Source organism: Cryptotermes secundus, unplaced genomic scaffold (assembly GCF_002891405.2).
Source record: "Cryptotermes secundus unplaced genomic scaffold, Csec_1.0 scaffold1350, whole genome shotgun sequence".
Taxonomy (NCBI): domain Eukaryota; kingdom Metazoa; phylum Arthropoda; class Insecta; order Blattodea; family Kalotermitidae; genus Cryptotermes; species Cryptotermes secundus.
The window spans coordinates 538,573-552,009 of NW_019739242.1; the positions used below are offsets into that span (position 1 = coordinate 538,573).

The window sequence follows — 13,437 nt, forward strand, 5'->3', positions numbered from 1 at the left end:
TGCGTAACAACTAAATAAGCAAGCATTGTTAGGCAACAAATAGACACGCAACAATAGAGGAATTCTTGGAAGTAGTGTTTTCTATTGGGTCCGCCATAGGCAATATAACGGGACCAAAGGGACACACCCGATTGGATGCGGTGTCGAATACCTCCACCGTGACCCTGCGAGTCGTAGGAGGCGACGAGACAGTAAAATATGGTCGCGAGTCCCAAGGGACTCGGACCCGAGAAAGAATGCGCTGGCAAGGGCCAGCAGCATACACAAAAGACAGACCCGTCTTCTCGTCAGAGAGGGCGCCCCAGAGAAACAAGACAGTAACTGTCAAACGGTAATAATTAATATCTGGTCATGAGCTCCAGATGGGGCTCGACACCAAGACTTATTGACTGTCAGTCGCAATGTGACTTTGACTTTAACTTCGATTAGAAGGGAGTCTTAGCCCGTGTGTGGGGCAAGGTCGAATACCTCCACCGTATCCCTGCGAGTTGTAGGAGATGGCGAAAAGCGAACCAAGTGCCTGGGAGTATAACTGAGCCACCCTGTTCTTGGGGGATATAATTACGGTGTCGTGGTCCTACAGGTTTGGGGAGTCTCGAATCTGAGACACAAATGTAGTTATGCGTCCTGCGGGACTCCATTCTGAGAATGATTGCGCTGGCAAGGGCCAGCAGCAATTGTAGACGACAGGCCCATCATCTCATCAGAGAGGATGTTACATAAGGACTATGGCTGCAAGTGTTCAGTTTAAAAATTTTCTCCTCGTGAGTCTCAAGGGGCTTGTCGCCAAGAGAAATTGATTGGCTGTAAACAGCCAGTCGTAAAGTTTTGAGGTGGAAGTTAGGAAAGTAGGAGACTGATTTTTTATGGTCACGAGCCTGAGAGGACATGATCCCGGGAGCAGGGGAACGTCCACTGGTGAAGACACAGCAGACTGAGAAGACTAAATACTTGCTGTAGTGAACTGCAGATTGTGTGAAATAGCGATGGTGCTATAGTTACTTGTAGTTACTACCTGTAAGTGTTATATAGCTGGTCACGGTAGCCGAGCGGTCTAAGGAGTGCACTGTCTTCGCTCGCTCGGAAGCCGGGATCGTGGGTTCGAATCCCACTCAGGGCTTGGATGTTTGTGTGCGTTTTTCTGTGTTTGTCTACAGGTAGAGGCCTTGCGACGAGCTGATCACTCGCCCAAGGAGTCCTACCGTCTGTGTAAGATCTAGAAAAATCGAAGTGAACGGAAGTTCATGGAGGTAGGCCTAGGCCCACTGGGGCTGTAGTGCCAAGAAAAAAAAAGTGTTATATAAATCCAAATACCAATCCAAACTCCGTCTATAGTTATGCAATCACGTGACTGTACAAACATCGAGGAAAACACGACGTAACATATTATGGAGATCATCCTAACTATATTCTGTTTTGCGCTATTTTATCAAACAGTTCTCAACTTTCAAACTTGTCACATTAGAAGAAAGCCAAAAATGTCCAAAATTTAGAAATTGAATGTTTAATTCGCGGTATTCAGTAAGACGGATCCATATTAGTACAATAATTCAGTGATGGCGGTTATGTATTTATTGTAAGCACGTGATGGCGATCACAGATCGAAACATGTAGTGGCGTAGTAAATAAAACGGTATTAACACGTTTTATAAAATTGTAAATTGTTGTGTTGACGGTCATATTAAATCCCCTTATATTCTTGCCCGGAAACTAACTATTCTGACCGAGGTATTTCATGGTTTTCCTCTATCCTTCTAAGTATATTCCGAGATGGTGCATCTTCTTCCGCATTACCTAAACCAAGAGTCAGCCAATATTGATGTTCATATTTGGATGAAAGGACGATCAGACGCGCGGCCGGATAACTGGCCTGAATGAGGAACGGAATTCTTTGGGAACCGCCAAAATATGAAGCCGTAATAGCTCAGTCGGCATAGTGACTAGGTTCCGTTCTGAACGACAGAGGAAGTTGGATTTTATTTCCAGAAGGAAGAAGAGGTTTTCTTTGCGTCACAGCGACCAGACCAACTCTGAGCCCGTTCAACTTCTTGTGCAGTGGGTACTGGGGAATCTTTACCTGGAGGAAAATCTTCCAGGCCCTGAAGCTGGCCGTTAACACCGAGGTTCTGTATGCTTGGAACCATATCACTACTTCCAAAATGTCTTCATGGCTCGATGCTTAATTAAGCACTGGGATATCATTACCCTACTTTATCTCCAAAAGGCACGGTTGCAATTCAAGAAGGAGTTCACTTCTGTCCTTAAGATGAAGGCAGTGTGCGCTGCCGAAACGTTGGTACCTACCTTCTACAAGGCACCATAACTCAGAAGAAGATCGAAATAAGAGACTTCTGATAAGAGTTGAGGAAAAGTGGGATCTCCTGCTTAGTAATTCAAGAGTTAAATATCACATATTTTCCACTGAAGAAATGGAGTTCCTGTTTAATTGATCATTGGAGATTGTATAACATAACGTTATCAATTTATTTAATTAAGCACTATGCCATTAAGACGTGTGGGGAAGTGGAGGGATAGCTCCACACATTCTTAATATCGGTACCAGGTTGAGGTTTGTGGTCAGTTTCATGCCCCTTTCACTTTTCAGTCGGGATAAGAGTCCTCGGTCCCCTTTTGGATCGGAAGGTGGGTGGACACGAGAGCCGATATGGACTCTATTCAAATATCTCTTGCGGCTGCCAAAGGTCGAAATCTGATTCCTCGGTGGTCCAGCCCGTGGCCTACTCACTGCACCTACTGGGATATATCCAGCACTCGAGATAAGTATGCACGCAGACATGGGTATGCATTATCCGGGTAACTGTGAGAGCTGCCAAATCATAATATTTGAGGGACCAACAAAATTGTGCATAATGAATGTAAGTTAAAAGTTTTTCGTTCCCGCTTTGATAAGAGATGTCGCGCATATCTGACCCTGATCACCATCTATGAACAATACTCTGAAATGCTTCTGAAAGGCTTTAAGGCACTAGAAAATGGCGACGTCGTTGGGATCGAATGGATGGGAAGGTAATGTTGACAGCGCAACTTGTGTGAATTTTCGTACGTGTATGTAAAGTAAACATTGTCAGTGACTTTATTGCAATAAGAGTCCTGGATAAAGGTGAATACTATGAAAGAAAAGTGACAGCAATCGTTAGTTGTTAATTTGTTTTGTGCCGTATAAAGGTTCACACAAATTCAGCTGGTTGTAATCAGAAACGCAGGAATCTTAAACCGTCTGATTGATGACACAGGCAGAAATCCCCCACTTACAAGTTACTACAAGATACCTATCTTTCAGATCTTCGGAAACAGGCACGGCAGCTTGAAAATGAGATTGACCTGAAACTTGTATCATTCAGTAAGTTAGGTACAGGTCATGGAGGAGTAGGAAGTAAGTCCGACAGGTTGGTACTAACAGGTATTATAAGTATGGTTACAGAAATTAGTTACTGTGTTAATCTTATTTTCTTTATTATAATTATTGTGCATTTTCTAGTGCTGACACTGTGCCATTGCTGAGTGGTGAGCATATGTTTGAAACGATGGCCCTTGAAATTGAACAACTTTTGTCCAAGGTAAGAAATTTTGTAATGCACACAAGGTATACACTTTCTGGCAGATATCTTGCGCTTCTAAAACCTGTTCATTGTACCACAACCATGAATGATGTTCAGTAATTTTCCATCTGTTCAAGCTCCGAACTTGTTGAGTTTGGTTCTCTCTGTGAACTCATATTTATTGTTATATGCCATAAGATGTTTGAAAAATTAGTTAATCAACATTCCAGACTGTTATAAAATGAATTGACTGCACTGTTGACTGTGACTCAGTATATATTTATATAGTGTCTTTACATGTTTGTGTCAGTTGTGACCATCTTCAGAGGACAATAACATGCTAGGGACACACTGTTACATATATCATAGTACATATGCATAAACTTTTGTATAAAGATTTTTTAATTATTAACATTAAAAAGGTGTTTAAGTTAAAAATATATTATTAGTGTTCTTAATAGTTCTTAATATTTAAAATTTTCTACTTCTGAAGTTTGTGTCTCCCTGCCTCTTCTGTCAAAATGGGAGTTTGGGGTACTGTTTGCCATCCTCTGATGTCTGGGCAGTGTTGTTCCCCCCCCCCCCTTCTATATGATTTGTTAAGGATCTGTGTTGTTGTTGAGTTGTTTCTCCTTTTGTTATGTATTGAGGCACACATTCCAGACTTCTTCAAGAATCAGCATATGCTGATGAACTCTGTACAGTGACCAGATACCTTAATGTGATGAAAAATAGTATATACCACTTAACAACAACAATCTGCCACAAAGTATTAAAAACTTGGGTAATGATACTAAAAAGTTTAAATCAGAGTTAAAGAATTATCTACATGCTCATTCCTTCTACTCTTTAGATGAATACTTCAATGTAAATAGAGAATGATGTAAAATTAAGTTATATTGATTTTTAAGCTAAAATTGCCTGTACTTATGTATGTAACCTTTTTACTTGTTGTGTATCCAAAGGTACTAACCTGCTTAGGATTTATAGAATGTAAATAAATTCAATTCAATTCAAAAATAATAAACTAAATATACTGTTACCTTCAAATGCAGGGATACTTAAAAATGGATGCAATGGTGACAAAAGGAATTCTAATTAGCAGCTGGTGGAAATCTGGGAGTACAGTGAGACAATACATCACCTATTCATAGACTTCAGTTAGGAGGGAAGCGGTATACAATATTCCCATAGAGTTTGGGGTACCCATGAAAGTAGTTAGGCTGATTAAAATGTGTTTACAAGAAATGTAATGATAATGTCTGATAATTTTCCTAACTAGAATGGTCTAAGACAAGGAGATGATTTATCACCACTGCTTTTAACTTTGCTTTAGAATATGTTATTAGGAAGGTCCAGGGAAACCAGGTGGGACTGAAATTAAATGGGACACATCAGCTTTTGCTCTATGCTGATGATGTGAATCTTCTGGGTGATAATATAGATACCATAAAGAAAAACACAGAGATTGGTCTAGAAGTAAATGCAGAGACAACAAACTATGTGCCATTGTATTGTCACCAGATAGCAGGGCAAAATCATGACATAAGGAACTACGGTAAAAGTTTTCCCTCTGCTTAACTAATTAAGCACTGTGCCATGAAGGCTTATGGAGGATTGGGTGTATAGATCCATATTTTCTTGACCTTTACACTAGCTGGAGGTGAGTGATCAGCTTCACGTCCCAGCTGCTTTACCCCTGGCAAAGTGCCCCTGGTACCCATTGGATAGGAGGTTGGGTGGGCTGAAGAGCCAGTCTGGACAACATGGAAAAGAGAAAACTCTTGACCCTACTGGGACTTGAACTCTGACCCCTTGATTGTCCAGGCCATAGCCAGTCGCTGTACTGACTAAGCTATCCCAGCTAAGGAACGACAGTAACAAATCAAAATTTGAACTGGGAGGAAGAGAAGATTGAATTTGGGTAATGTTTGCTACCATTCAGTCAAGAATAAAGGTTCTGTCTTCTCATATGCAATCTAAAAACGTAAAAATTAGAATATACAGAATTTTAATTTTGTCTGTGGTTCTGTTTGGGTGTGAAAATTTGTCTCTGACATTAAAGGAGGAACATAGACTGAGGGTTTTTGAGAACAGGGTGTTGAGGATATTTGGACTGAAGAGGGAGGAAGTGACAGGAGGTTGGAGAAAACTGCATAATGAAGTGTTTCATAACTTTACTCTTCTCCAAGTATAATTAGAATGATCAAGTCAAGGAAGTTGAGATGGGAAGGGCATGTAGCAGACATGAGGTCAGAGTGGAATGCATACATGTTTTTAATGGGAACACCAGAAGGAAAGCAACCACCAGGAAGACCTAGATGTAGGTTGGAGGATATTAAAATGTATCTTATAGAGGAAGGATGGGGTGGAATGCACTGGATTGATCTGGCTGAGGATAAGGACCAGTGGAGGGCTCTTGGGAACACGGTAATGAACCTTCAGGTTCCATAAATTGTTGGGAAATTCTTGAATAGCTGCAAAACTGTTGGCTTCGCAAGAAAGGCTTATCTCCATGGAGCCTGTTTCTTAGTTAGTTAGTTGATGGAACTCCATATGATATACATGGTGGTGGTGGTGTCGGTAACAGTGATGATGATGATGATGATGATGATGATGATGTAAAATGTCAAAGTTGACATATGTTATTGAACGAAAATATATTACAGTGTGTACAGAAAGATTATCATGGTTGATACTGCAATAAAAGCTGCATCTATGCAGATTGTATTATGTAAATAAGAATTATTTCTGAAGTCTACAAGAATTAGGAAAAGACAGGAGGAAAATAAAGTAGTGCTTTATTCCATATCTGCTGAAGTCTCTGTGGTTATTGGGTAACTTTGTTTGTTTGAGGTTAATTCCTCATTGTTATATTACAGTTATCAATGTTGAATGAGAGGCTTAGAGAGGTCTCATCAACACAGGCAGCTCCACCAAGCTCAGCCCTGCAACACACATTACAACGGCACCAGGAGATTCTGCAAGATTACACTCAAGAGTTCCGAAAGACACAGGCCAATTACAGGGCACGCAGAGAGAGAGAGGATCTTCTCAACACTGTCCGTAAGGATATTGAGTAAGCCATAACCATTGTTTTGCTGAAAATATTTTATATATTTTTAGAGGTTTATGATCGTCTTGTGGCTATAGTCTGTTAAGGATGTGTGTGGATCAGAAATGAATATAGATGATGATCAAGGACAGGCAAGTGATGTGTAGCTCATAAGTATATCTGTCTGTAGGATTAGAAGTCCGTAATATTTAAATATTGTCTTTTATTAATCAAAATATGATCAGTTAAGTTCATGTCATCCCATCATGGGAAGGATATATGGCCTTGTGTATATTGTGATTTAGAAATGTGATTTCATGTGTAATGATTTTGATGGTGATAAACCTTAGTTATTTAATTTAATCTCTAAGGTTCTGTTGCGGGTTTCAAAATGTCTTGTGACCTTATGATGGCACTGAGTTGAAACATATTTTCTTATCTATAGATTTTATTGAATAAGCACTAAAACTGTTCTTTATAGAATCACACTTATTTTCCCTTAAACCGCATATTTTGTAGTTGTAATATAAGAGTGACTAAATACAGTATCCTGTGATTTAATTATTTATAATGTGTGCTTTTAATTGTAAATTGTAAATTTACATTACAAAATGTAAATTTAATTGTAAATATTCCCTTGGTATTAAACTAGAATATAATATTGCCACATGTAGGGTGGTACGCGTGTTGAAATTAATGGGTTCTGCTTCAGATGATTGGATTTATTAGCACTTCAGTTACACTCTCTCTCTCTTAATTACAATTAATACAGCACTATTGCTAATTTACTCACTTTCCTGTTCACTATTGCGCATACGCTAGGATTCTCAATTTCCACTACTTTTCTTCTAGCAGCAGATCTCAACACAGAAACTAGCACTTCAGATCACTGTGAAGTTTTCTTGCTATTTCATCTTCAGTCACTCTGTACTCAATCTTCACAATTCAGTAAGAACGCACTCCATTCTCGTCCTTGAGCTCTAAACTGCTGAACCCTCTTGGACTCTTCACTAGGTGTAACTACAATTAATTCTTACACTCGCAAGATTACTGTAACTATAGCACATATAATGTCACACACTAAGTCTTTTAATTCATCTTCTGGCCACACTGCAGTTCCCTTGGAACTCTGGAACTCAAGTGAAGTCAATTTCCATTCTCGTATTCTCTCATTTCCTCTTGGCACAGACCATACACAGAAAACACAGCCCCTCTATTGTTGTGTAGTGCAGATCACACAGAAAACAAGTCATGTGATGGCTGTCTCACCAGTCTGTTGGCCCGCTGACTGTTGTCTAGCAATGAGCTATAAACATTTGTCCTATTGTTGCGTGCACATATCTCGGTGTGTCTATCGAGCCGTTGCCTGGCAATGCATTGAAATGTCACAATATGTTCCATTAGTACACTAATGTTATAGAATTTGGAGTTTCTGTTATGTGACTAAATGTTACTGATGTTGAAATGTTGTAACTCAGAATTTCATGTTCTGTTAAGAGATTTGTGATTATTTTATGAACTGCTGGTAGAGAAATTTCTGAACTAATTTTAATTGGGTGAACGGAGAAGTTCGTGGAGGTAGGCCTAGGCCCACTGGAGCTGTAGTGCCAAGGGGGGGGGGAAATGGATAATGCCTGCATTCTCAGAATTGATTAACTAATTGAAGAAAGTTGTCTTCTGGGTTTAGGCGCCGTGTATTCTTCGTTTTGGCCGATGTTTCGGAGGAACGTATCGCCTCCATCTTCAGAGCAGTTGAATGGCTTGGAATGCAGAGAGCAGTAGCTACTGCTACGTCGACCAAAACGAAAAATACACGGCGCCTAAACCCAAAAGACAACTTTCTTCATAGTCATCGCCGTGATAACCTCAAAACTTACATGATTAAGTAATTGATTAATATGTTGCCTCTCACATTTTTTTGCAAACACAACTTTGAAGCCGGTGGAGCTAGTTAAACAGTTTTAATTTTTAATGAGTTAGAAGTTTTTGATTTGTTTCATTCTGGTCCATCACACTAACAATATTATAAAAAATAAAACAACTCCATCCAGTGTGACTGTTGAAGTTTTTACTACTTCAATTATTAACACCCTTACATGTTTTGGTCCCTATAGACCATTAGAGGGACATCGCTACTCTTTGGAAACCACTGTTACAGTGGGTGTTCTGAATGTTAAAATATATACACATACAATGTTTGTAATGCACAATATATACAAAATCCAAAGTTTTCACAACTACAGCGGTTTCCAAAGAGTATCGATGTCCCTCTGATGATGGTCTATGGGGACCAAAACATGTAAGGGTGTTAAAAATTGAAGTAGTAAAAACTTCAACAGTCACACTGGACGGAGTTGCTTTATCTTTTATAATAGTTATAAGTTCACTGATATTGGTGTATTCATATTTGAAAATGGCAGTGAATGACATTTAGTTTTGTTTATTTATTTCAGTAACTACAAGACTTCGTCTGGGTTAAACAGAAGGATGGATTTGTATTTAAAAGAAAATGAACATATTCGAAGGTAAAATATCGGGTTTTATATTTGCAGATAACATTAAGCAAACATGCAACAGTTTACATATAAAAAGAAACTGAAGATGATATTTAATCAGAGCATGTGTTTATTATTAAAATACACAGTGGTAGGTGGTTTAGAAATACGGCATTGGAAGTTAATTACTTCCAATTCCATAAGTAATACGTGTACAGAGTGTGACAGTTAAGTTCCCAAACTGATGCTATTACAGTAATACTATTAATGCCATCTATTGTTGATGAACAGGACTAATTGGAATGTTTATTTATATGATTTGCAAGTTTCAACTTGTTTGGTTGATACATGTGAGGATCACAGTTGTTTTGATGAAGTTAGTTTTTTTGTCTTTTCAAAGGTTTCAAAATGGAACAAAATGGAGCAGTGATTAAATTTTGTGTAAAATTAAAGAAAACATCTACTGAAACGTTTGAAATGTTTAAAAGTGCATACAATGGATAATGTTATTGAGAACAAGTGTGTTTGAATGGCAGAAAAGGTTCGAAAAAGCTCAGAAAGTGAGAATGCAAAAACCATAGATGAAAACAATATTGACTGCATTTTTTGATGCTAAAGGTATCGTTCATCACGAATCAATGCTGGAAAAACAGACTGTAAATGGTAAATTTTATAAAAAGGTGATTAAGAGATCGATCACTTAAGTACATGATGTTAGGCCTGAGTTTCAGGAAAGTGGGTCCTGGTATCTTCTGCTGACAGTGCACTGGTGCATTCATCAGGTGTTGTCTCTGAGTTTTTGGCGAAATGAGGGATCCTTGTGTTATCCCATCTACCCTACTCCCCTGATTTAGGGCCAGCTGACTTTTTTTATTTCCTAGATTAAAAATTGCGATGAAAGGGGTAAGATTCGAGTCTGTTTCATTGATCCAGCAGACTGTAACGAGAGAGCTGAAGTTGATATGGGAAGAAGTGTTTTCTTGGGCATTCAGTTCGTTATATGAGTGAAGTAATTGTTGTGCAGAAGTGGGCAGGGACTACATTGAGTGATGGTATTAATAATTATTTTATATCTTTTTTGTGTGGTTTTTTTATGGCCCCAGTTCTGGAACTTAGTTGTCATACTGTGAATACAGTAAAACTTGGTTATAGCAACATCGGTTTCTGCGACACCTTGTCTATTGCGTCAAATATTCAATGGTACGAACTAATTCCTCATAAAGCAACTGTTTTTATACCTTGCTTAGTACGACATGCACAAATGCATCAACCTCGTATGTAACGTCATTTTCATTCCTGAATTTCTCTGATATGGACATTGAACGTAATTTAGAAAGTGTGTATTGGGCAAGTAACAGGAAACAGATGAAGATAACTGATTACTGTACTCGTATCTAGGTACAGTAAGGCACAACAATTGATGTAATCTACTGTAATTTGGTGAGTAGGCCTACCTTTAATATACAGTATTAGTGCGGTGTGTATTGTCAGTGAAAAGCGCTGTAATATGTCTTTGATATTAAACATTTGGGCAGTTCCACGTTAATGTTACGTTAGTCTGTACTTAACTACGTATTTCACTAAAAAATGCAACATTTTAACTCGGTTTTTGGTAGATTTTTACGTGACTAACATAGGGCTACTGTGGAAGTGCCCATTTCGGTTACAACGACATTCATTTATAACGACACTATTTTTAGGTCCCTTTGATGACGTTATAACCAAGTTCTACTGTACTTTCTATTCTTATGGAAAGCAGCACAGCACAACGTTTCTAGTAATATTTGTGAAGCATGTTATTCTGTATTTTTTTGTTGGGCCTCACTATGTTCTTTCTTTTCATGACTGTAGTTCTGACCGACTGCTGGAAGAACAAATCAACATTGCTGTGGACACCAGGGATCACTTAGTGTCCCAGCGTCTAACATTTAAGCGCTTACAGACCAGGATCAATGACATCTCCAATCGATTTCCTGTTGTCAATAGTTTGCTCCAAAGAATTAACTTTCGTAAACGACGGGATTCTATCATTCTTGGCCTGGTTGTAGGTGTTTGTACAATATTGCTGCTGATGTATGCATTCCGTTAGTATTGTCATGGCCATGCTTGTGCCCAGACTCATAATAAGGACAGAGATCTTTACTGCACTTCTTGCTTCCCGATGGATGGAGCTGATTGTTATGTTCTACAGATAATTTTATCAAATTGTGACTAGTTATGCAAGGTCTGTTATTCCTGTGTGTGTGTGGTCTCCCCTCCCCAAACGGATCGAATGATTGTGTAGTTACAATTTGATACAGCAGTACTGACTGTGAAATGAGATACAGATTTCATACTACTTTAAGCTGAAAAATATTTCTGTCTAAACAGATACATTTTTTTTTTTAAATAATAAGACCAATGACTTGGTAGTATTTGAGCTGTCATTATTACATACCACATTATCTATCCAGTGATATTTAAATGGGCTCTATATCTGTGTGGGAGGTTTGAATGAAACTGAACAAGCATTAAATTTCAAGCAGGCAGGTTATATTTATATTAAAAGCATATTTTTTGTGCATAATAAATAACTGATTCTTCAGTGTTATTATTCTAAGCACAGTTTATTTAATTATAAAAGTACTGTGCTTTTGATCTAAAAATCATTCTGTTGCGAGTTCAGTTATGTGCATGAAACTACCTTTATGTTGCATATTTAGAAATAGGTGACTTGAAGGGAAAACAGATGAAAGAAAGAAATAAAAATGAAGTGTCTGTTATGACTTAGATAAGTGTGGTAGGAGGAGGTAATATAACTTTTTCCCTAGCTCAGCCAACCTGTTGTTACCAAGATCTGATCACAGTACTGCACTGGACCATGCTGAATCTCTTTGTTTCAGTACTCTCAGAGGTTAAGGCCTTTAATTGTTCTCTGGAGAAATGAAGGTAAAGGCTTTGGTATGTCAAGTTTGATAACAGTCTAGGGCAGGCACTTCTTTATTCGCTGATTTAATCAGCACAGATATTCTACTATTGTGATGTTAAGTAGCTTTTCCTGTATTATGCATATTTCCTCAAAATTAAATTAATACATAACAGGGAGATTATGTTTGTATGTTTCATTCTGAAATTGTTCAGGGCATTTTGTTGAAAAAATGGGAACCTACACAAGCAGTTTCGATATAAATATAATTTTTTTTATCTGTATTAATTCAATATAAATCCCACTTTACATGAAGTTCAAACTGAAATTTCTCAAAAATAGCTCAGGATATAAAATTTATACACAGAGTACAAAATATAGAGCCTGTTGAAATCTCCGGTGTTCAATGTAAATATTTTTCAATGTGGACTTGTTTCATGAAGTACAAGAGAAATGGTTTTATGACTCTTCAGTGCTGCAACAACAAATTTATGTATGCAAATAAATTAGTGAAGTTTTGTGCAATATGCTAAGTTGATATGTAGTAAACCTGCAAAGTAAGAGAACTCATGTGTTGTTGAGACTGGCTCTGCTATGTTGATATGGAATAAAGATTCTAGCTTTCAGGAGACCATCTCTGAAATACCAAAGTTTTATTTCTTATGACCATGGCTGATTACTCGGGTTTATTTAATTGGAATCTGAATTTGCTTTTAACTTGTATTATTGATGTTTCACTACTATACAGGAGAACACAGAGCCAACATGATTTATTGTCTAAGCAAAATTTTATTGTAAACCTTTGATTTCCTCATATGTTCAATATCATATGAGAAAGGAAAAGACATTCAGAAATATTTGGATTCTTAAAAATCACAGGCCTACTAAACATTCCATTTAAACCATTAGAAGTTTAAATGAAAAAATGTAGGATGTTATCAGCATTATCACAAATAGGTGCCTTCACTTGCAGCAGCAGAAGACTAATGACAAACTACTGTATTATGTATTTCATAACACTTTCCCCTCAGATAAAATTGTGCCTTTGTGCACAGCTCTGATTCACTTTTATAACTGCAAAAACCATCTTTCAGACAGTAGCTAAATAAATCATGAAAGGGTTATAATGCATAGTTTAGTATCTGGACAGTACACTTACAAGCAGTGTATTTAGTTGCAACACTGTCTGGTGAGCTCTTACCATATTAAAAACAAAGTAGAACACCATGTTAGGAAAAAAAACAACTGATATTTAACTTGTAGGGCAAATGGAGGGAAAGGAAAATTAATCCACTTACAGGAATATTACCAAGAAAATGCCATTATTTAAAAATTTGGTGAAGAAAAGTAAACTTACTGTTAAATGAAGAATGCAGTCTTCTGGGATTTGGCACCGTGTATATGTGGTGTTAACCGACGTTT

At 37.8% G+C, this 13,437-nt stretch overlaps 1 protein-coding gene across 1 annotated transcript; it reads left to right on the forward strand.

Annotated features, from left to right (window-relative positions):
• Positions 1-2,642: 2,642 nt before the first annotated feature.
• On the forward strand, positions 2,643-12,852 carry LOC111871869 (Golgi SNAP receptor complex member 1). Its single transcript, XM_023865249.2, has 6 exons — positions 2,643-3,027; positions 3,302-3,407; positions 3,500-3,578; positions 6,443-6,639; positions 9,069-9,140; positions 10,962-12,852. The coding sequence occupies exons 1-6, from the start codon at positions 2,994-2,996 to the stop codon at positions 11,197-11,199; spliced, it is 726 nt and encodes a 241-aa protein (XP_023721017.1). The 5' UTR covers positions 2,643-2,993; the 3' UTR covers positions 11,200-12,852.
• The last annotated feature ends 585 nt before the right edge of the window (positions 12,853-13,437 follow it).